Source organism: Maylandia zebra, linkage group LG3 (assembly GCF_041146795.1).
Source record: "Maylandia zebra isolate NMK-2024a linkage group LG3, Mzebra_GT3a, whole genome shotgun sequence".
Taxonomy (NCBI): Eukaryota; Metazoa; Chordata; class Actinopteri; order Cichliformes; family Cichlidae; genus Maylandia; species Maylandia zebra.
In genome coordinates this window covers 17,465,259-17,486,982 of record NC_135169.1, presented here as the reverse complement: position 1 = coordinate 17,486,982, position 21,724 = coordinate 17,465,259, and the positions used below count along the sequence as shown (strand labels likewise).

Below are 21,724 nucleotides of genomic sequence, written 5' to 3'. Positions count from 1 at the left end.
TCAGAAGGGGAAGAATTGAAAACTGGAAGCCAAGATTTTTTTTAAGTTCTTTCCACTTACTCAACCTTTCAAAGTTCAGGTTTTCAAACATTTGCAACATCTCTCTCTGTACAACTGTAGCTCAGTTGTAAACATGTAAATGTGAGTGTTTCACCCACATTTGCCACTAAAAATAGATCTGCAATAGAAACACATCTAGGAGCACGCCACACACACAAAAAAGTTTGGGTCGAGGTTAGACCTCGTCCACTCACATGTTTTAGCGTTAATGTCAATGGCTGGATTCAAGTGACATGGTAATGTCACAAACTCTTGCCACAAATGGCTGAGAAGGACCAAATAACTGAGACTGACCTACATATAAAAAATAAATAAATTAAATTTTTAGCTGTAGTGTATATTCACAGCATGATGAACATGTGTTTGCGCATCTGATGAAGGACAGTAGTGAAGATGAATTGAAGCATCTCTGATGTTAGTGAGTCATCAGACAGGCTGAGTGATATTTCCCAATATTAATATTGGCAAAGTATTAGAGCAGATATATTGTCTCATAGCTGGCAAAAAGTGCTGACTTCACAAACTGCTTTACACAAATTTGCATCATCCTGAGGACTGTTTATGTAACACACCCCTCAGTGGACAGCCAGAAATTATACCTGGTACTGACAAAACAGGTAAATGATGAGATGTACGACAGGTAGTATGTTTTCCTCTCTCGCTTCTGCCACATGTGAAGACCAGCTGTAGTGTCACACTAAATCATCTCACTAGGGTGGAGGTGCCCCCTTTTAGTGTAATTACGGATCCCACCACATGTTGAAGATCCAACAAAAAACACAAAATTAAGTCCCTTGTTTAACAAAACACACCTGAAGACTTGTGCAATATACAAAAGAACATCACATAATGTGACCACACATTACGGTGTGTCACATTTACACTGCTATAGAAGAAGCTTTGTTGCTGCATCTTATGCTGGGACTTTTTAGAAAACAGAGCAACATAACAAATAACACATTCACACATAAAAGAAACTGATCAACAGTCACAGAGGGAATTTGTTTAGTAAAGTTATTCAAAAGTTTTTTTTTTTCATGAGTTTATTGAAAAATCATCTCTCAGAGAGAATCCGGATTCATCTGATCCAAAGAGAACAAGCATGAGACTGTCTTCTTATTGGTGGAACATATTTTTGTTCAAGAAAAGAATAAGAATATAACACATATAAGGACCAAAACATGTGTCTGTGCTAAAGGTTGTAAAACACAAAACAACATATTTACTGGTCAATGACATATTCATGCTTTTTTTCTCTCAAGATCTTGTGAGTTTATCTTTGTGATGCTTTGACTCGTGTATCTTCAGCTTACAAAGACACAGTGAAGCGTCGTCTTCATCCACACCCTTGCAACAAAACTGTTTTTGTGTTGCACCTCAAAGAATAATGAAGATCTATTGATTCTGATATTGAAGATCACCTTGTTTATTTACATATTGTTAATTTAATAAAAAACACTGTTACACTGACTTCAAATTATATGAAATATATAAAATGTAATATTGCTCTTTTTTTTTCTTTTATTCATCAAAAGAGTCCTGATGAGTTTACATGATGTAATCGTTTTTTTTAGTATCACTTTAGCCTGTGGCGCTCTCCAGTGCTGCTGATGAGGTCGATCTTTAGCTTGTCTGGAGAATCCCATATGATCATGCCCAACCACATCACTTTAGCATTGTCAGGATATGGGTTCCTGACACCAGCTCCCCGTACCTGTAAATGTAGCCGATAAAAAGGTCACAGATGTCCAAGTGAAAAGTAATAATAGGAGAGACTAAAAGAAGAATCTAGTAACACAGAGACTCACAGTGAGTTCCTCTTTAGCTTTCAGTGTAAAGTTTTCTTTAAATGTGTATGTGGAGGTTTTGTCGCCGCTCTGTAGTTTTAACTTCCAACCTGCCATCAATATATCCTATAAAAGAGAATGAAAAAAGGGGTGGGGGGGGCAATGATGAAGTTGACTTCATAAATGTTGTGTTTATAAATAAAAATGTGTCATTTCCATCTTTGTGTTGTATCTACAAGTGAAAACGACCTTGTTTCACAAATATTTCTGGAAAAAAACACAAAACATGTTGTTTGTGTTTAGGTAGTACTCATTGTTCACCAGCATGCAAGCAGCAGTACCTCACTGGAAGAGTTTTTCAGACAGATATAGCGACCATGTCTGTCGACCTCGTCTAAAATAATGTCACCTCTCTGTGGTGTGTTAGGTTTGTTTGACTGTTGCTGAGAGAGAGAGACAAAAAAATCCAGATTAGTGTGTGACAGATGATGATGTAAAATAGTTGGAGCTTGTTAGAAAATGTGTTTGCTAAAAGTTGCTAAAATATTTAATAAACGTTAAATAAATAGCTAAGAAACTATGTTTATAAGAAAGAATTCAGTGAAGTGAGTTAATGCTAAGAAACACAAATATATCGTTGGTCTTAATATGAATCACAGAAGTAAGTAAACATTTTCATTCTTTCTCAGTGAGATGTTCATGATCCAGATTTTAGCTCTAGTCCCATGAATGACTGTAAGTCAGTGAAGTGTTGAAAACAAGTGTTTGTCTGTCTGTATTTACCTCTTTCACATGTTCTTTGACGTTTAGTTGTTTTATCTCCTGATGGAAATTCTGTTTTTCATCCTTCTTCAACTTTGTGTCAGCTTCCTTTTTTTTCTCCTGATCACAGACAGTAGAAACTGACGTCAGAGGAAACTAGTCTGACCAAAACAGTTTGTTCAAAATGATCGGACTTTGTTTCCTTTCAAAACTTTGTGCTTGTTCATTTATTTTATTATTTACTTTGTATCTGTAATTTTTTCTGTGTGAACTGTGAGACGAGGAAATAAGAGTCCTGAAAGTCTCTGAAATGTTCGGGTTGTTTGGCTTTAACTTCTGTTCTGTGATTGCTGAATGATTTCAGAGGTTTTTGCAGCAAACCTTGAATTTCTGTCTCCGCTGTCTCTTATTGTGTGGATGTGAGTCTTTGTCTGTGTTTGTAAGAGAAATCTGTTTTTACACACTCAGTTTGGGTCCTTGTTTCCTTTCCTGCCATTAAAAAGCCAATAGAATAAATAATAAATGTAAATGTGCTGCATGTTTGTTTGTTTATGGTTGAGGACAGAGCGAGGTCCCAATAAATGAATGTGTGCTTGTGCTGAAGTGTTCAAAACAACAGTCTGTGTGTGTTTACTTCTTTCTTCATGTTGCTGATCTCTGCATGTTTCTTCTGCAGGTGATGATGTTCCTCCTTCAGCTTCTCCTCAGCTGCATGTTGGTTTTTCTCCAACTAACAGACAAACAGATCAACACAAAGGTTCAGCCTGAACAAAACTATCTGGACTGTCAAACATAACAGTCTGAACACGTCTCCAAAACTGTTCACACATTTTCTGTTTGCTTTCAAATCTCTCTTCCTTAAAGCACTCAAACAGGAAATCTGACCTCTGACTGACCCTGAACTCCAATAATGTCACTGAATCTGAGAGCAAGCTGAAGATTTGTGTTTCTATAAATATCTTTATGGTAAAAGAAACACGCATGTGTTCATGCACAGTTTATATAAATATAAAAACAAAATAATTGATAATCTGGTGTCTCTGTTTTTGTAACTTTATCAAAGTTTCAGTCCAGTTTTCAGATTACAAATTGAAATGCAAATGTTCCAAATACGAGAAAGAAACTGATAAATGCAGTTAAACTATTTAAAAAATGGGAAAATGGTTAAACAACAAAAATGAACAAATTAAGTTATAGACATGACACAATGCTGAGACTCAATGTTATAATATGAATCATAGAAATAACTGAAGTTTCAAATTCCTTCTTAATGAAATGTTCATAATCTGCAGTTTTTAATTCTAGACCCATGAATGACTATAAGTCAGTGAAGTGTTGAAAACGTGTGTTTGTCTGTCTGTATTTACCTGTTTCCAAAATTCTTTGGTGGGTGGTTTTTTCTCCTCCTGCTGGAAATCCTGTTTTTTATCCTCCTTCAACTTTTTGTCAGCTTCATGTTTTTCCTCCTGATCACAGACAGTACAAACTGATGTCAGAGTAACTAGTCTGACCAAAACTGTTTGTTCAAAATCATCAAAGTATTTCTGTTACCTTTCATAACTTTGTGCTATAATAAAAACATACATTTATGATATCTTATTTATTAAGAGTTAAATAGTTAAGATTAAAAAAATCAAACTTTGTTTTTGACTCCATTTTTTTTTTTTTTTCCTTTGAACTGTAAGACGTGGAAATCAGAGTTCTAAAGGTTACTGGCATTTTCAGGTTTTTGGCTTTAACTTCTTTTTATTTTGCATTCTGTGATAAACCCTGTGACTCTGTTCCTGTGGAGGCCTCGTCTGCACTTTGTGAGAACTTTTTGAATTACTTTGTTGAACATGTCTCTGCTTTAAGGTCTCTACATTCACAGCCAGTTTAAGATGTAGATCCACCTTCCTAATGCAGTGAATATGAGAGCATGCTGAACACTTCTATTTCTGAGAATATCTTTATGGTAAAAGAAATATGCATGTGTTCATGTACAGTGTAGATAGAATATAAAAATTATATCATTTAAAATCTGGTGTCAATGTTTTTGTAAACTTTATCAAAATTTGAGTCGATCTCAAAAGTACCTGGCAGCTGCTTGGTCGGGTTTGGCCCCCCTGGCTCTGATGGGCCCCTGTTGGGGTGTGGGAGGCCCTTGGATCCTGGGTCTCTGGGCTCAGAGGTCGGTCTGCTGTGGTGCAGTCGGCTGCTGGCTGAGCCTGTGAGCTCGTAACCACAGACTCCTGGGGCTTCTGCTCTGTGCCTGCTGGGTGTCTCCATCCAGCGCTCTCTTTTGCTCTTGTCTGATTCGTGGCCACAAATGTGCGTGCGTTTGTCCTTTTGGGGGTCTCATGCTCTGGGGTTTTCTGGGGCCTCTCCACTTCTGTGACATCTGGTTGTTTTGCCTCCTGCTGGAATTCCTGTTTTTTATCATCTTCCAACATCTTGTCAGCTTCCTGGTTTTCCTCCTGATCACAGACAGCAGAGACTGAAGTCAGAGGAAACTAGTCTGACCAAAACACTTCGTACAAAATCATCAAAGTATTTTTGTTTCCTTTCAGGAATTTGCACTTTTGTTTAAAAAGTATATATATATATTTTTTTCTTCTGTGTGAACTGTGAGACGAGGAAATAAGAGTCCTGAAAGTCTCTGTAATGTTCGGTTGTTTGGCTTTAACTTCTGTTCTGTGATTGCTGAATGATTTCAGAGGTTTTTGCAGCAAACCTTGAATTTCTGTCTCCGCTGTCTCTTATTGTGTGGATGTGAGTCTTTGTCTGTGTTTGTAAGAGAAATCTGTTTTTACACACTCAGTTTGGGTCCTTGTTTCCTTTCCTGCCATTAAAAAGCCAATAGAATAAATAATAAATGTAAATGTGCTGCATGTTTGTTTGTTTATGGTTGAGGACAGAGCGAGGTCCCAGTAAATGAATGTGTGTTTGTGCTGAAGTGTTCAAAACAACAGTCTGTGTGTGTTTACTTCTTTCTTCATGTTGCTGATCTCTGCATGTTTCTTCTGCAGGTGATGATGTTCCTCCTTCAGCTTCTCCTCAGCTGCATGTTGGTTTTTCTCCAACTAACAGACAAACAGATCAACACAAAGGTTCAGCCTGAACAAAACTATCTGGACTGTCAAACATAACAGTCTGAACACGTCTCCAAAACTGTTCACACATTTTCTGTTTGCTTTCAAATCTCTCTTCCTTAAAGCGCTCAAACAGGAAATCTGACCTCTGACTGACCCTGAACTCCAATAATGTCGCTGAATATGAGAGCAAGCTGAAGATTTGTGTTTCTATAAATATCTTTATGGTAAAAGAAACACGCATGTGTTCATGCACAGTTAATATAGAATATAAAAACAAAATAATTGATAATCTGGTGTCTGTGTTTTTGTAACTTTATCAAAGTTTCAGTCCAGTTTTCAGATTACAAATTAAAATGCAAATGTTCCAAATAACCTAAACTTTTTTGTTCTTTCTATTTCATAATCAGAATCAGAAGCAGCAATTTCCTAATGTTGTAAACCTGCTCAACATTTGGCAATAAAACCCTTTCTGATTCTGATTCTGATAATCTTAACCTCATCAATCACCTGTAAACTGCTCCCTCAGGATTATAAAAAGTATAAAAATATTTCACACAAACAAGAAGCATAAATGTGTTTAATAAACTTCTGCTAACCTCTGTTTTACTGGATTCCTCCTCTTTCATGTTTTTCTCCATCTGTTGCTGATGTTTTTTGAGAGCTGATGAGCCTCCAGACTGAGAGAAGATATGAACAGAATAATTTAGGTTGTTACATAATGTTCTGTAAAATGAAAACATGACAGAAAAAAAATATTTGAATATTAGGATAGTAGAAAAATACACAGCAAATTCAAAAGTGTTAAATGTTTTGGTGTTAATAGTCTTCTTGCAAAAGTAGAGTTAATTTTACTCTAAGCAGAGTCACATTCTTTTAATGTAACTCTGAGGTGTAAAATGATAGTAGTTAAAATCGAGTGTTAAAAATGAGTGTTTCTATTTCAAATCTGGAGGTGTTACAATGGAAACATTAACTCTTGACCTCTTAACTCTGAACTCCTACAGGGGCTATGACACCAATAGAGTAAATTCACAGACTCCGCCCCCAGCACGGCTCCAATCGAAGCTGAAGTGAAGCCGTTTCAGAACATTTTGCTCTACATATTTGAGTTGTTTGCCATGCTTGGTAAGTCATTTTTTCAAAGATTGTTTCAATTGTTATTAGCTTTTACTTCTGTGGCTCTTTGGAGTTGAGACAAAGCTGTGTGAAAGGCATTAGCCATGTTGCTCGCTGATAGCATAATATTCTGTTTTAGCTAGCTGAAAGGTATTGTTTGCGGGCAAATACCACAGCCTTGAAAAAAAGCTTGCTTTTAAAAAAAAAAAAAAAAAAAAAAAAAAAGCTTGCATGTGAATTTTCAGTCAAACTTTTGGTCAAATACACCTAAAACAATGTCTAGAATGTGAAATGTTGGTATAATGGTGCTACTTGAAGCCTGAAAACGATCGCCCATAAAAAAAAAATAAAAAAACGAGCAAACAGTAGTAGCAGACGTCCTGACTCGATTCTACGGTAGCATTTAGATCCCTCCAGAGTTTTGTGCACACGGTTTAGGTAAAAATGAAAAAAGTTGAGGTTTTACATTTAGTTCAGTATTACCTGTTCCCTGTGTCCTTGTCTTTTGGGAAAATACTTTACACAAGTAATGGCTCAAAGAGGATTCCTTTTTTTTTTTTTTTACTGTGCTGCAATTGTTTACTGGATTATTTGTGCCGTTAATTAGTGTCAACTAATTTTTATTCAATCTCCACACAGGATATGCTTGTGAAGATGGAATATGGGGGAGAGCAGAAGTGCGTTGAAGTTCCACAAAGGGATGAATGAAGGACATGCATATTGTATTGAAGAAATAAGTGTTGAGAATGCTGTTATTTCCATTTACCATGTCAGACCTTTTGATAAACAAAACTCTAATGAAAGTGAGAACATGTATACTGTTACATCTTTCAGAAAATGTTTTGAAATTGTGGTGCACAGTTCAGAATAAATGTTTTCAAAAACCATTGCATCTTTTTAGTAAATGTTTATTTCCAAAAGAAATTTCTAGAAGTTCAGAACAGTAACATTCCCGCTTTTTAGAATGAATTAGAAGATAACTCTTACGTAGTTAAACTAAAATACTCTTTGAGAGTTAATATATAAACTCTTAACACCAAGTGTTAAATTATCAACTCCAGACAGATTTGGTGTTTAACACTAAATCAGAGTTAACGTACCAACTCTCCAAAAAGAGTTAAATTAACACTCTCTGGTGTGGACCCATATAGACACTTTAATAGTGTTGAAATCAAATCCGACAGTGTTAATTTGGACATGCTGGATTTGCTGTGTACCATCTATTCATACAGCAGAAGACGGCAACTATATATTTCCCGTCACATTATTCCTCTGACGATTTTTAACTCTTTTATTTTCATTTTATTGTCAGTAAAATTGTCTCTTTCATTTCTTTAAAAAGTTGTATATTTTATTTATAAACATTTTTTTCCCCACATTCATGAAATCTCTCATACTGTTTTTCCTACAGGTTGTGTTGTCTTGTCTGTTTCTGTCATATCACTCACTGGCTCGATGTCCTGTGTCATGAGTGTCTCCTGCTCTTGGTCTGGTTCAGTTTTTGTTGTTTCTTGTTTTTTTCGTAAGCAGTGAGGTTTCCAGACATCTGTGAAACGTTTAGACAAGAAAGTCAACATGATGTCGTCCTGGGCTTTAGAATGGTAACACATCATTTATCATCTCATTTTAATATGAATTACTTAAATATGCTGTATGTTTTCTTTTTAATGCAACACAAAGAGGTTCATAACTTTGCATGTGTGTTGCTTTAACCCCTGTAGGCAAAACTTTAGATAATAATTTTGACAACATGGTAAATTAATTTGTGTCTTACTTGTTTTGTTTCGTCTCCAGATGAAAAAAACTCCAATTAAAATCAAGATGATGCTTAGAGCCAAACTAACAACAACACCAATGATGATGGGAGCAGCAGAACTGGAGTTGAGCTGGAAGTATTCATCTGAAACAATAAAAACAGAATTACATGTTATTTTAAAAGATTCTGGTTCATTCAAACCAAAATCGAGCATATCATACATTTTATAAACTAGATTTACCTGGAACATGTATGTGTGTCTCTCTGCTCTGGTTGGTGTTCCTCTGTTGGACTCTGCAGGTGATGTTGTTGCTGTGTCTCTTCTCCACACACAGCAAAATCCGAAGTGTTGATGTGAGTTAAAATTACTGGTGTTAAAAATTTCGAGTTGAAAAGTGTTGGTTTGAGAGTTACAGTAACACTAACGGTGCTGAAAAAGCTCTGTAGCCGGAGTTATTTCAAAGAGTCAATACTATAACACTCATTTGGAGTTGATTTCCACATCCGGGTTTTTCGCGCTCATGGGCATGAGGAGTCCGCCAGAAGTTTGCTGTCAAGATCGAGGAGGTTGTTCAGGTAAGAACTATACAACAAGACCTATGTTATTTTATCATTATTAAATATTGTAACTAACTAGCCTATAACATTATTTATCAGAAGCATGCAATATTTTCCTAATGTGGAGTGTATTCATCTGCGGTAAGAGATGGGATTCGTTAGCTTAGGTAGCTAAACTATCCTCTATAACAAGTTAATATTGCAGCGAAAATAAATGCGTGCTTAATATAATTCTCAATTCTAGTTAGTTCTAATGTCATAAGAGAAATGCTTTCCAGTGTTCAATGCTTATTAAATGAAACGAGGGAGGAGTTAGCTATCCTCTGGATATGTTAAATGTAATGTTAAAATTTGAATTTGTGGTAGCCTAGCTGGCAGCTAAGACAAATGCGTTTAGCCCACTGCTTTTAAGGGAAGGAACATTCGCCTCAGAAATATCCTATTTAAAAGTGAACTAAACAATCACATGGAGACGTTCAAGTCAAGTTTTGGAAAGCGTCAAGATAGGCTAATTACACGTGCTACCAGCGAGTTTAGCAGTAGCCTAGCCTACAAATCTTTGAAGTGGCAGGGGGTTATGGAATTCTGTTAGATGTTAGTGACCAAGCAAGGCGCGCTGCGTTTGTGCATGGATTGCTTGCTAACGGTTAGGATATATCATACATGTTGTAGTAGGGCTGCTCAATTAATCGAATTTTAATCACGATTACGATCTGGGCTTTCAACGATCATTAAAAATGACTGAGCCGATTATTAGCCCCTCCCTCGTGCTTTACTCTCGCGCTGCTCCGTGTGGCAAATCGAGCGCACCTCTCTGCATTTCGAACACGTGTCACAACAATTAAGAGGACGCGAGGGAAGCTCGGAAAGCTAAGCAGAAGTTATTTGGAGAGGAGAGTGACTGCCGTTGGTTGAAAAGAGAGGTAAAAAAAACTTCAGTGGTGTGGAAACATTATGGGTTCGCGGAGTCAGACGTGGATCAAGTAGACATAGTGTGTAAACTTTGCTACAGTGTTGTAGCTGCACCACAGAGCAACACTGCAACGTTCACTAAACATAGATGTTTACATTTTTCATTTATTTTTTATATTGCAAACATTTGCACTGTTATCAGTATTTGCACACTATTTTATATTATTTTTTGACAATCTTTAAAGTCATTATTCAATACATTGTTATTGTTAAATAAATATCGTCAAATAATCGAGATCTCAATTTCAGTGAAAATAATCGTGATTATCATTTTTGCCATAATCGAGCAGCCCTATGTTGTAGTAGGCCTAATCTAAGGGAACATTTTCCCCTTTTCTACAGTTTTAGTGAAATAGGCTACCATCCAGTGTTTAAGACAAAGCGGTATAACGACTGAGGGTCGTTGACGTCGCCTCCACTGATAATCCTAGCATGTCGTGTCACAAAACAACCACCACAAAGTAGCAACTAGCCAGACGGCTGTGCATGTGTCAGAAACTCCCGATATAAATGTAAGACTTGCACTCATTAATTTACAGTATAAGGGATATTTGTTGTCATAAGTGAAAGCGTGATGAAGGCAGGTGTGCGTTCAACAGGAAATTTTATGTGGATTATCATCCTGACATGGTTTAAACAGAGATGCTTTTCCCCAAGTAGGCTACAGCGATTTACTCGCAACATAGCAGAACTAAGTATCTAGCCTGCGTGCAGACGAGAAGATCGCCGTTGTCGTCTTATAAACATGTGGATGGGTGGATAATTCATTGGATGCTATTTCTGTGTACCCAAGTTCAGCTATTTTAGTGCGCAGGGGGAAGCCAAATTATGTTCCTGAGGTTGAAGTGGTCTGTCACCCCTTCACAGATCATCACACAATGTATAGCCTAATATTTTCTTAAAGTTGTCCGGATTTGTTGCCACTTAAGCTATGGTTTAAATATATGGTAAAAAATATTCTGTGCCCCCTTCTCTCCACCAGGTGCTGTTGTAAGACATGTTGCTGAAAGTGAAATACCTCAATGTAAAGAAGTACATTAAATTGCACGCAGGATTCACTTATCTAGAATTCATCAGTGAAGGTAAGATAACCTGGCAGAACAAAATTTGTTGCACATGTATCAGTTCATCATGTTTGCATCTCATCTATTTAAAAAACGAATTAAATGTTAACACATTTTATTTTAATGTGTGACATTAAAAACAGTACAGAGCAGTAGGCCTAGGCCTATATTGTTGCTGCAGACTTGTCTAATTTAACCATTTTAAAGACAGGTAAAACAGCTGTTAATAAATATTAGCTAAATAAAAAAGTCAAAATTAGTTTTTAAAAAAGTTTTTCAGGCATTTTAGGTGACATTATGCTTATCTTTTTGTAAAGCCAAAACCAAGTTTGGACTTCCGGATGCTGCTGACCTTGATATTTTCGATGAAACTGACACAGCTGTCGAAGAAGACATTTTTCTGGAGTTACTGGAGGCCCAACCAGACCTATGCCTGACAATACGTGAAAAGATTTCAGATGAAGGTAAATGTTATCATAACTTAAATTTTCAGAGTATAGCCCACTCAATGTAGAGCCAAGTTCTTTTGCTCTTGATGCAGATGACATTGACCTGTCTTCATGCAATATACATGACAGTGGACAGGGCTGGGTCATATTTGTATAGAATGTTGTCTGAACATGAACATTGAAATTGTGTTATTAATGGCATTGTGGAGTAGCCTAAAGAAAGTTAACCAAATCATCTCTCCCAAAGATTTTTGTCCTTTAGCTCATTCCACACCATCCTCCTCGGATACATTATCTTCCCTCACGGACACTATATCACTTTCATCAAGTGACAGTGACCTCAGGGAAAAGGGCATTCCTGCAGGCCGCAGTAGATCCAGCAAAGACAGTTCTGCACCAAATGTTTCTGTGTCAGAGGCTGCAAAAGAGGTAATTGAGAACAGAAAATGTCTTTTGTATTTTTGAGTTGACACCGTTTATACTGTAGATTGTTATACAAATTGAAATTCAAAACATGGTGGTTCCCAACTTGCCCGGTATGAAAAAATGTTAGTAGAAGTTAGTGCTTCTTGCTAGATATGTCTTTCACAGGTTTGTTGACATTCCTCTAAACTTTCACCTTTACTGACAAACAAGTTTTTATTGTTATTATTTTCCCTTTTATATGAGCAGATGGTTAAAAATGCCTTGACTAGGAAACCTGGTGGAGAGGAAATTCTTGAAGAATACAATGCCGAAAATTCACTGAGCCACCGCACCCGGCGGCAGCTTGTTAACATATTGGCAAGTGATATGACTGAGAGACATGGGTAAGAGTAATAGTACCTAATAAAAAAGTAAAGATGGGCCATATGGAATATTCTTGTAATGTATACTGCAGTAAAGACACATACTTCTGATTTAACATTGTCAATTGTATTTCCTCTATAGCAGAATTCCCTCCCGTAAGCAAAAGGAGAAATATGCCCTTGGAATAATTACACTCTTTCCCTCATTGAAGGATCCATTTTCTCCAAACGGCTATGTAAGTCATGCAGTGATTGTAAAACAGCACATTATTTAGTTTTCATCATGGAATAATTACATCAGCTAAATGATTTAAAAGAAAAATCTTAATTCCTCTTTCGTAATAACTATTGTCATAAAACTGTATTGAAATTGTGGATGTTGTTTAACATGTATTGCACCTGTTACATGATAATAGTCCTTGGGTTTCTTTTTGCTGAATCTGCAAAGTCTGTAAGATCGCATTTGATGTTTATTTTTCATCTATGTTTAAATGTGACAGGAGCATTTCTACGACGGAGTGAAAGGCACTGGATATATAGCGTGGCGCCTCAAAACCATGTCCAGGTCTACAACCAAACGGCCAGTGAAGGAAGTCCCAGTGCATCAAGAACAAGGGCCTAAGCGCAGAAGATTAGCAACCACATTGCCTCAGCAACTTGATGGAGATGCCTGCAAGGAGGCCATCTCATTTCTTGTTCACTCTCCTGATGAAGCAAGTGTATTTCAGAAGATGAAAATGACGTTCCAACATCGCCAGGATCTGGTGCATGATCCACAAAGAACTGCAGATGTCTTCAAAACATTTCCACGCTTTTTGGATGTCAAAGGACTAGTAAGTCAAATCACTTGATATTTTCAACTGTTAATCCTTTTTTTTTTGTTTTGCTGATGTGGATGGCAACAGTAAAAGATGTGATCATTGGTCATCCCAGTCAGGCTATATCCCATATTGGTCAAAATCACATTGCAATGTAAACAATGTTGAGCACTGTCTTTATGTCCTGTGTGTATGATGAACAGGTCAATCAAGACTTCCTGCTGCTGTTTGGTGCTGAAACAGCCACCAAGTTGCTTGAGAAGTGGGACATGTCATTCAAGCCAAAGGTTATTAAAGAAGCCAAACAGCTGACTCAGTCAACTGACCTGTGTCGTTTGATAAAAGCTGCTGAGAAACCAACAGAGAGTGATGTAAATGGTAGGCGTCGCACCATGCTTGTTTGATTTTAATAATATTTATTTTTACCTGTCATTTTGAAATTGTTTTATAAATTCAACCATACACAGACTGGGACAGTGACATGGCCTCTCTGCTGCTACTCCTTCAACTTTTGCCACCCACAGCTGGACGAAAGAGGAGAACCAAAATAAGTCCAACTGATGCAGCACACAAAATGGTGCACTTTCACAAGGTAAATATGTTGTCTCACTTTTTAAAATCCTACAAAACACTTTTTCAGTTTTTGCACTTTTTAGTTTTCCTCTCCATGAAGTATGTGTCTTAGTATTTTGTAATAAGTTAGCAAGGCACATAATGTCAAACTGAATGAATGGTTCATACTCAGCAAGTATAAGCTAGGCCTATATGTCAATATCTCATTTGTTTTTAGTCATGCTGCAGCATTGATGAACACTTGCAAGCAAGAGATGGTAAACAACCATACATCCTCGCTGTTGGTCGAACCCAGAACAGCATTGACACCTTCTACATCGCAGTGGACAAACAGCTCATCCCCTGCCAAGCCACCAGCTCACTCAGTGCTTTTGATGAACTTTTCAAATCCCACTACGTGTTCAACTTATCTTACGACGAGTCACTGGTTCATCTCTACAGTTTTGTGCAGACCACCATATTCAACATTGATGCCACCTCAACAGATGAGTCACCACGTGTTCGTGAGTTGCGTGCCAAAATGTTGAATGAGAACCATGTTTAAATGTTTTATCTGTCAAACTCTGCATAGCACCAGTCAGGCTTTGATAAGTCATTTGCGACTAGGTCACAGTTTTTATCCAAGCACCAAATTTAATGACTTGTTCAAATTGTTGTATCCAGGTAGGAACATGATTCCCAAACACCACTTTATGTTGCACTACCCAACTTGCATCAGAAAAATTGGGCCATTATTGCATGTATGGAGCATGAGAGGTGAGGCTAAACATAGGGTGTTCAAAGACACCCTTAAGAACTTTAAGAACATCACAGTGTCACTTGCCAAAAAACATCAAACATCCATAGCATACAAGTGGGAGACATGTCCTTTAAGCCATGTTGAGTATGGGCCCTTGAAATCATTTGATGTTGATAGTGAGGAAAATAGTGAAATGATCTCCCTAGGCTTGCCTGCTGTTGCAGAAGAGGCTTTCGCTGCTAATTGGGTTAACATTAATGGGACTGAGTACAGAACAGGATTGGTCATTTGTTGTGGTTCTGAACATGAGATGCCGGTGTTTTGCAGAATAAAAACAATAGTTTTGGTCAATAGTCACACCTACTTCATAGTTCAGAAGCTTGTGGTTGAAAATTTCAGTGAACATTGCCATGCTTATAAAGTGTTTGAAACGGATGAAAAAGATGTTGTTAAAGCAGACTGTATTGAAATATACAAGCCCTTTGATTTGCAAAGTGCTTATGGTGATGATGATGGTCTGTACATTGTGCCATTATTTTTGTTGTGAACGTATGCTGTATGGTGCTTGGAATTTAATATTTATTAAAATGCTTATGTGACCAATTTTATGTTTTCTCCTTTTATCCTGTAAAGGGACTTAACAAGGACTTTCACTGAATGTAACACAGTAGTCATACAGTAATTGCACTTTAATGCATTTTTGTATTCAGACAATTAATACAGACTAGTATTTAAAAGCTCATATATGTCACTTTAAAGTGCCAAAATAACACTGTAAAAGTTACAGAATAACACTCTAAGTGAAAACAGTCAACACAATCCAGTGTGAAAATAAACACTTAAAAGTGTCATAAATAACACCATAGTTGTTGTGTAGTAACACCCTCAGTGAAAAGAGTTAACCCAAGCCAGTGTAAAAGTGAACACTTATCAGTGTCCTAAAACAACACTATAAATGTTAGGTAGTTACACTCTGAGTGAAGACACTTCACACCATACAGAGTGAAATTTTAACACTATGGGTGTTATATTTTTAACACTACAATGGAGTTAAAATAATAACACTTTGCAAAGTGTTACTTTAACTCTAAACCAGTGAGAATTATATAAACACTGGAAAAGTGTTAACTTTAACACTATAGGAGTTGAATTAACACTGGAGATTTTGCTGTGCAGTCACTCTGCTGCTGACAGTATAGAGGTCATCAGGACCTCTGAGGGTCTCTGTAGGTCCAGCAGAGAGGAGGTTTCCCTCACCGTCCAACCACAGCAGCTCAGGCTCTGGATACCAGCCTGCAGACTCACACTGTAACATCACTCCTGTCTTGTCTCTGCCCATCCCTCCTAAGCTGATGACAGGTGAGGAGACAGCACTCGATGCTGGATGAAATGTACAATTTAAAATAATGATCAGTCATGCAAATCACTAAAAACTGCACCAGTCTAAAGACAATATTTGAATATTGCAAAACTGATAAAGACTTTTATACTGCCTAACTGTTTGAAGATTGTTCCTATTGTTTGCACCTCAGTCAGTTGTCAGATTCTTGTTTTTTTTGTGTTTGACGCATCCAAACCAACTGAGACAATATTTCATTTCCAAGCTTGTGTAATGCATTGGCTTAATCAGTAGGTGAAAGGTGTGTTGATTTGACCTATTTTACTGCAAACACTAGTCCAAACTGCTCTGTGCACACATAACATATATAATTCATCCACTTACCGACCACAAGATCAATAAAAACTTCTTCATCCTTCTCTGGGATGTAACATCTGTATCTGCCCTCGTCTGCAGGTTTTACTTTGGATAGTTTCAGTGAAATGTTTCCATGTTTCAGCTCATCAGTGAACAATGATGATCGACCTTTGTAGGAAGGGTTTTTTCTATTTATGAGTTCCTGACCTGCACGGCACACAAGCACAAATCTGGGATCCAGGTCAGGTCTTGCCCACTCCAAAGTCATTGCAGCAACATTTTCTCCAGGTATCAGGTGACATGGCAAAGTGATGTCTTCTTCAGCTGTTGCAATAATTGGCTGATTTGGACCAATTAACCGAGACTGACCTGAGATAAAAAAAAATCAGTTTATCAATTTATTTATGAATGAGTACTTCTAAGAAATCCTGCTAAATGTCAATGGAACGATTTGCTTTTTCTTTTTTCATGACTGACAGCACAAACAGTGTACTGTCAGTGTAAAAGATGGAAATCAGCTCTGAAACATCCGCTGAGATCTTGTTGAATTCAGTTGTTTAAATCCACAAAGAGCAGCAGTCCAGCCCACATCAGAAATTAATGTTAGTTTCTATTTTTTTCCCTGTGCTGAGACAGTACACAAACTTTAGGGTTCCCCCATCTGCTGGATCCCACTTTAACCCCTGACTGTACTCATTTTTCTGCTGAGTCTCGGAGGCAAAGCTGCCCTCTACAATGTAGGTAATAGAAAATAATTATTTCTTTTACATTATCATTCTCTGCAGGTGACCTACATACTTCTACTTGAGTGAAGAAAGTCAGGACTTTTGCCACTTATGATAATTACATATTCAGTTATAATCTAGACACATTATAGCTTCTAGAATTGCACCTTTAAAGAATAAAAAAAACATTGAGAGGAAACATTAAACCTTTTGTCTAGGCACAGAAAACAGAAAAAAGTAATAAAAGATAATTATTTGCCATATCAGTAAATTAGAAAATTTGAGCCATTAATTTTATAAACACCCACACTCACAAACAATAACTATCATGTTATGTTAGAGGGCACCTACAAAAATGTAGAAGAAGAGGGACAACCAGAATGCAGTGTGATGAATGAATTATGCAGCTCTGAAAATGGAAAGAACAAATAATAACACAAAGAAACTGTTAGTAATAAAACAATAAAACATGGTCTGTTTCATACTTTCACATTCAATTCAAATGTCCTTGAGGTCTCTGTGGCAGTTACACATGCATTAACTGATAGTTTAAGATCATTTTTTAAATTGTTTGAAAATTGTCAGAATTATAAAATGATTTACTAAAAAAACCCCAAAACAACCGTTTTCTTTGATATTCTCCAATATCAGGTCATAGTTTTAATATCTTTAAATGAAATATATAAAGTCAGACATTAAACACTTATTTATTTGAAAAATATTGATTAGAAAACAATTTGCTAATCAGCCAACTTTAAGCTTTTCGACATAGATACAAACATAAATAACGTCAAGGTTAAATGTGTACCTTAGCTCTAAGTGTAGACCTGCTATTCCGTACTAGAAGATGTATTACACATATTTTGTATGTGGCAGTATGCTCTTAGACATTAAAAGAAGATTAGTTAGAAACTAATTTAAAACTATAAAAACTAATTTAAAAGACAACATACCTGCTGCATGATGTGGCATTCATTTGAACAGAACATGCAGTCTGAGTTAGTAAATCATTACCGAGTTAATGAAACTTACAGGTGTGTGTGTGTGTGTGTGTGTGTGTGTGTGTGTGTGTGAAAATCTTCCTTATGAACTTTGAGCATGTTGCCAGGAAACTGGTCACTGTTATAAAACAAGTAGAACTGCAATAAAACTTCAAATGAACAACAACAGTGTTTCTTCACTGTCTTTCCACCTTAAGAGTAAGCACTCATGGAGTTGTTGTTAGGTCTGCTATGATGCTGCAGGGGGCATAACATGACTTTTTCTAATATGTTAGGCAGGTGAATAAACATGAGAGACTGAACTGTAGGAGAAACTGTAAAATAAAAGAGAGAAACAGTTTTGAGGACTTAAAAAGATGTCAACTCTGTCCACTGCACTAAAGTGCATCATGTTTTCTATGTAGTTTTTCTGCATACTCTGTTGTGCAGATGCTGTTCATTTTTTGCCTTTACTGTAGTGCTGGAAGGTACAGCTGCAGTGCCGAATTTTCAATTTAAATGTTTTCTGTCCATTTGATCTGTTTGTACATCAAGACTTAAATGTTTCAGTCAAAAGAGATAGCATTCATGTAATGTTATTTGAAAAAGTAGCATGTAAATGACGAAAAGATGATTTTTGGGGAATTATTTCTTTTTAATTGCAGACCAAAGACAAGGTGTAAATTTAGAAAAGAGGAAGATTGGAATTTGATCAAGAGTTTTTATAACATGAGGCCTTTTGCTGTTATTGGACAGGACAGTGCTGACAGTACAGAGGTGGAGAAGGTGAGGGGAAAAACACACAAGAAATAGTCTAGACTCAAACCTAGTTCTGCTGTGTCCTTCATTATATGGGTCACCTGCGAACACCATGAGACCGGACAGTGTGCGCACCGCGGATGACGTCAGTGCGCACACTGTGTCTGAGGAGGATGTGCGGAAGTGCTTCAGGAAGGTGAACGCACACAAAGCTACTGGTCCGGACGGGATTCCCGGCCGCGTCCTCAGGTCATGCGCGGCTCAGCTGGCTGGAGTGTTCACGCACATCTTCAACCTTTCCCTCTCTCTGTCTGTAGTCCCAGCCTGCTTCAAAATGGCCACCATCGTCCCTGTACCCAAATCCTCCACCATCTCCTCATTGAACGACTGGCGACCTGTAGCCCTGACCCCCATCGTAAGCAAATGCTTCGAGAAGCTGGTCAAGGACTTCATCTGCTCTGCACTACCCGACTCACTGGACCCTCTACAGTTTGCATACCGCCACAACAGGTCCACTGATGATGCCATAGCCCTGACACTACACACTGCCCTGTCACACCTGGAGAAGAGAGACACGTATGTGAGGATGCTGTTTGTAGATTACAGCTCAGCATTCAATACCATCGTTCCCTCGAAGCTGGACAGGAAACTGCAGGATCTAGGACTGAGCAGCTCCCTCTGCAGCTGGATCCTTAGCTTCCTGTCTGACAGACGCCAGGTGGTCAGACTGGGCAGCATCACCTCATCCCCCATCACACTGAACACTGGTGCTCCACAGGGGTGTGTACTGAGCCCTCTCCTGTACTCACTCTACACCTACGACTGCACAGCCACTAACAGCTCCAACATCATTGTGAAGTTTGCGGACGACACTACAGTGGTGGGTCTTATCACCAACGGTGATGAGACGGCTTACAGGGAGGAGGTCAGCGCCCTGACCCACTGGTGTCAAGACAACCATCTCACCCTCAACGTCGCAAAGACAAAGGAGTTGATAGTGGACTTCCGGAGGTGCAGAGAAGTACACACCCCCATCACCATCAACGGCGCTGCTGTGGAGAGAGTGAGCAGCTTCCGGTTCCTTGGCGTACACCTGGCTGAGGATCTTACGTGGTCAGTACACACAAACAAAACAGTGAAGAAGGCCCAGCAGCGCCTCTTCTTTCTCAGGAGACTGAAAAGATTTGGCATGAGCCCCCGCATCCTCAGGACCTTCTATCACTGTGCCATTGAGAGCATCCTCACTGGATGCATCACCACCTGGTATGGCAACAGCACCGCCTACAACTGCAAAGCTCTCCAGCGAGTAGTGCGGTGCTCTGAACGGATAATTGGAGGTGAGCTTCCCTCCCTCCAAGACATCTACAGGAAGCGCTGCCTGAGGAAAGCGGGGAGGATCATCAAGGACTCCAGTCACCCCAGCCATAAACTGTTCAGACTGCTTCCATCAGGAAGGAGGTTCTGCAGCATCTGGTCCCAAACCAACATACTGAGAGACAGCTTCTTCCACCAGGCCATCAGACTGCTGAACACATCATAGACACCTCAGCTTCACTACTGGAACTTTAACATTATGCACTCCATACTGTATATAAATGCCACTTGTTTTGCACATATTCAACTCTGTATATTTTATATATTTTATTATTATTATTATTTTTTTTTTTTTTTTTTTTTTACTATTTAATTTGTAAAAATGTGTATACACACACACACACACACACACACACACACACACACACACGTAGGAAAATATTTAGTATACACATCCATAAATGCATACACTATTATATATTGTACATATATTTATTAGTTTCAGGTTGGCCATTCTTGTATTTTGCTCGTTTGTGTTGTTGTGTTTGCACATCTCTGTTGCTTGTGGGGCTCGCACACAAGAATTTCACTCGCATGTGCTGTGCCAGTGTGCCTGCACATGTGATGTGACAATAAAAAGTGATTTGATTTGATTTGATTTGCTCAGCCTTGGAGTTATAGCAGTAATGTCTAATGGTCTGTTTGAAGACCGATTACATGACCTGGCTGAGCAGCCAGCCATGGGACAAATGTGAATGTGAAAAAATAGTGAAACTGAATGACCTTCTTGCCAAATAAATGAGGCTTCCTAGATCACTGCAAGCATGATGCAACCAGGGCCAGTACAAATGGCAGTCACTTATGTGCAGAACATCAAGTTTATTTTATCTTAGATGCAATCAAGAAATTTGTCCATAATAGGAAATATTCTCTGATCTAGATCTATTATCAACAAAACTATAGACTGGTACATATGGGCTCTTTATGCAGAGGAGCTGAAATTAAGAGACTTACATGAATTTCGTAAATTTCAAATTCAGTTGAAAGTAGTAAAACTTCAGTAGTCATCAGAAACTTCAACGATAAAAAAGAAATAATCCAAGCATGTCTTGTTATAATTATTTTTTAATATCTGTTAAGTATTTTACATAATTTGTTATGGGTGTATTGATTTAATCCTCTAGGGTCAAAGGTATATTTAACCTTTGAAAAATCTGTTTACCTTGCCTTGTTTGGTGTCATTGTTTTCAGCACAACCTCACATATCTGATTTGTTTTGTTTTTTTGTTTTTTGTTTTTCATTTTGACATATAGTCTTTGTCTACGTTCACACTGCAGGCGAAAGCGCATCAAATCCGACTTCTTTGACCCTATGTGACCCATATCCGATCATGGTATGACAGTGTAAACGGCACGATCGTCACTGACACAAGACAGGGCGATCGTGGCTCAAGAGTTGGGTGTTCGTCTTGTAATCGGAAGGTTGCCGGTTCGAGCCCTGGCTTGGACAGTTTCGGTCGTTGTGTCCTTAGGCAAGACACTTGACCTACCGCCTGCTGGTGATGGCCAGAGGGGCCGATGGCACAATATGACAGCCTCGCTTCTGTCAGTCTTCCCCAGGGCAGCTGTGGCTACAACTGTAGCTGCCTTCACCAATGTCAGAGTGAAAGAATAGCGGAATTGTGAAGCACTTTGAGGGGTCCTGAAAAGTGCTATATGAATGCAATACATTAT

At 38.1% G+C, this 21,724-nt stretch overlaps 3 protein-coding genes across 4 annotated transcripts in view; 1 reads left to right on the top strand and 2 right to left on the bottom strand.

The window, feature by feature from the left end:
* Window positions 1–1,470: 1,470 nt before the first annotated feature.
* LOC101474308 (uncharacterized) overlaps window positions 1,471–21,724 on the bottom strand; it is a 35,892-nt gene continuing 15,638 nt past the window's right edge. The window contains exons 10-16 of the mRNA XM_076880277.1: window positions 4,685–5,065; window positions 3,977–4,075; window positions 3,244–3,339; window positions 2,631–2,729; window positions 2,189–2,290; window positions 1,869–1,973; window positions 1,471–1,774 (exon numbers count right to left, since the gene is read on the bottom strand). Coding sequence (XP_076736392.1) covers window positions 1,637–1,774; window positions 1,869–1,973; window positions 2,189–2,290; window positions 2,631–2,729; window positions 3,244–3,339; window positions 3,977–4,075; window positions 4,685–5,065 — 1,020 coding nt within the window. The 3' untranslated portion in view covers window positions 1,471–1,636. The remainder of the gene's footprint in view (window positions 1,775–1,868; window positions 1,974–2,188; window positions 2,291–2,630; window positions 2,730–3,243; window positions 3,340–3,976; window positions 4,076–4,684; window positions 5,066–21,724) is intronic.
* LOC143412364 (uncharacterized) lies at window positions 8,896–15,124 on the top strand. 2 transcript variants are annotated; one of them, XM_076880282.1, is made up of 10 exons: window positions 8,896–9,131; window positions 11,068–11,167; window positions 11,467–11,613; window positions 11,846–12,027; window positions 12,271–12,407; window positions 12,529–12,622; window positions 12,887–13,219; window positions 13,408–13,582; window positions 13,672–13,796; window positions 13,995–15,124. In XM_076880282.1, the coding sequence occupies exons 2-10, from the start codon at window positions 11,083–11,085 to the stop codon at window positions 14,319–14,321; spliced, it is 1,605 nt and encodes a 534-aa protein (XP_076736397.1). In that variant the 5' UTR covers window positions 8,896–9,131; window positions 11,068–11,082; the 3' UTR covers window positions 14,322–15,124. The 2 variants fall into 2 exon arrangements, with proteins under 2 accessions (XP_076736397.1, XP_076736400.1); XM_076880285.1 differs by having other exon boundaries at window positions 8,896–11,167; window positions 12,532–12,622.
* LOC143414069 (butyrophilin subfamily 1 member A1-like) lies at window positions 15,667–16,571 on the bottom strand. Its single transcript, XM_076877709.1, has 2 exons — window positions 16,240–16,571; window positions 15,667–15,896 (listed from the first exon to the last, which is right to left on the bottom strand). The coding sequence occupies exons 1-2, from the start codon at window positions 16,478–16,480 to the stop codon at window positions 15,667–15,669; spliced, it is 471 nt and encodes a 156-aa protein (XP_076733824.1). The 5' UTR covers window positions 16,481–16,571.

Bases quoted from the DNA above. Each gene is read 5' to 3' on its own strand.
- LOC143412364 (XM_076880282.1), top strand. From the start codon at position 11,083: ATGTTGCTGAAAGTGAAATACCTCAATGTAAAGAAGTACATTAAATTG. The intron at 13,583-13,671 runs GTAGGCGTCGCA...AACCATACACAG, and splicing joins AACAGAGAGTGATGTAAATG to ACTGGGACAGTGACATGGCC. The intron at 13,797-13,994 runs GTAAATATGTTG...ATTTGTTTTTAG, and splicing joins AAATGGTGCACTTTCACAAG to TCATGCTGCAGCATTGATGA.
- LOC143414069 (XM_076877709.1), bottom strand. From the start codon at position 16,480: ATGACTTTGGAGTGGGCAAGACCTGACCTGGATCCCAGATTTGTGCTT. The intron at 15,897-16,239 runs GTAAGTGGATGA...CATTTCATCCAG, and splicing joins TTTTATTGATCTTGTGGTCG to CATCGAGTGCTGTCTCCTCA.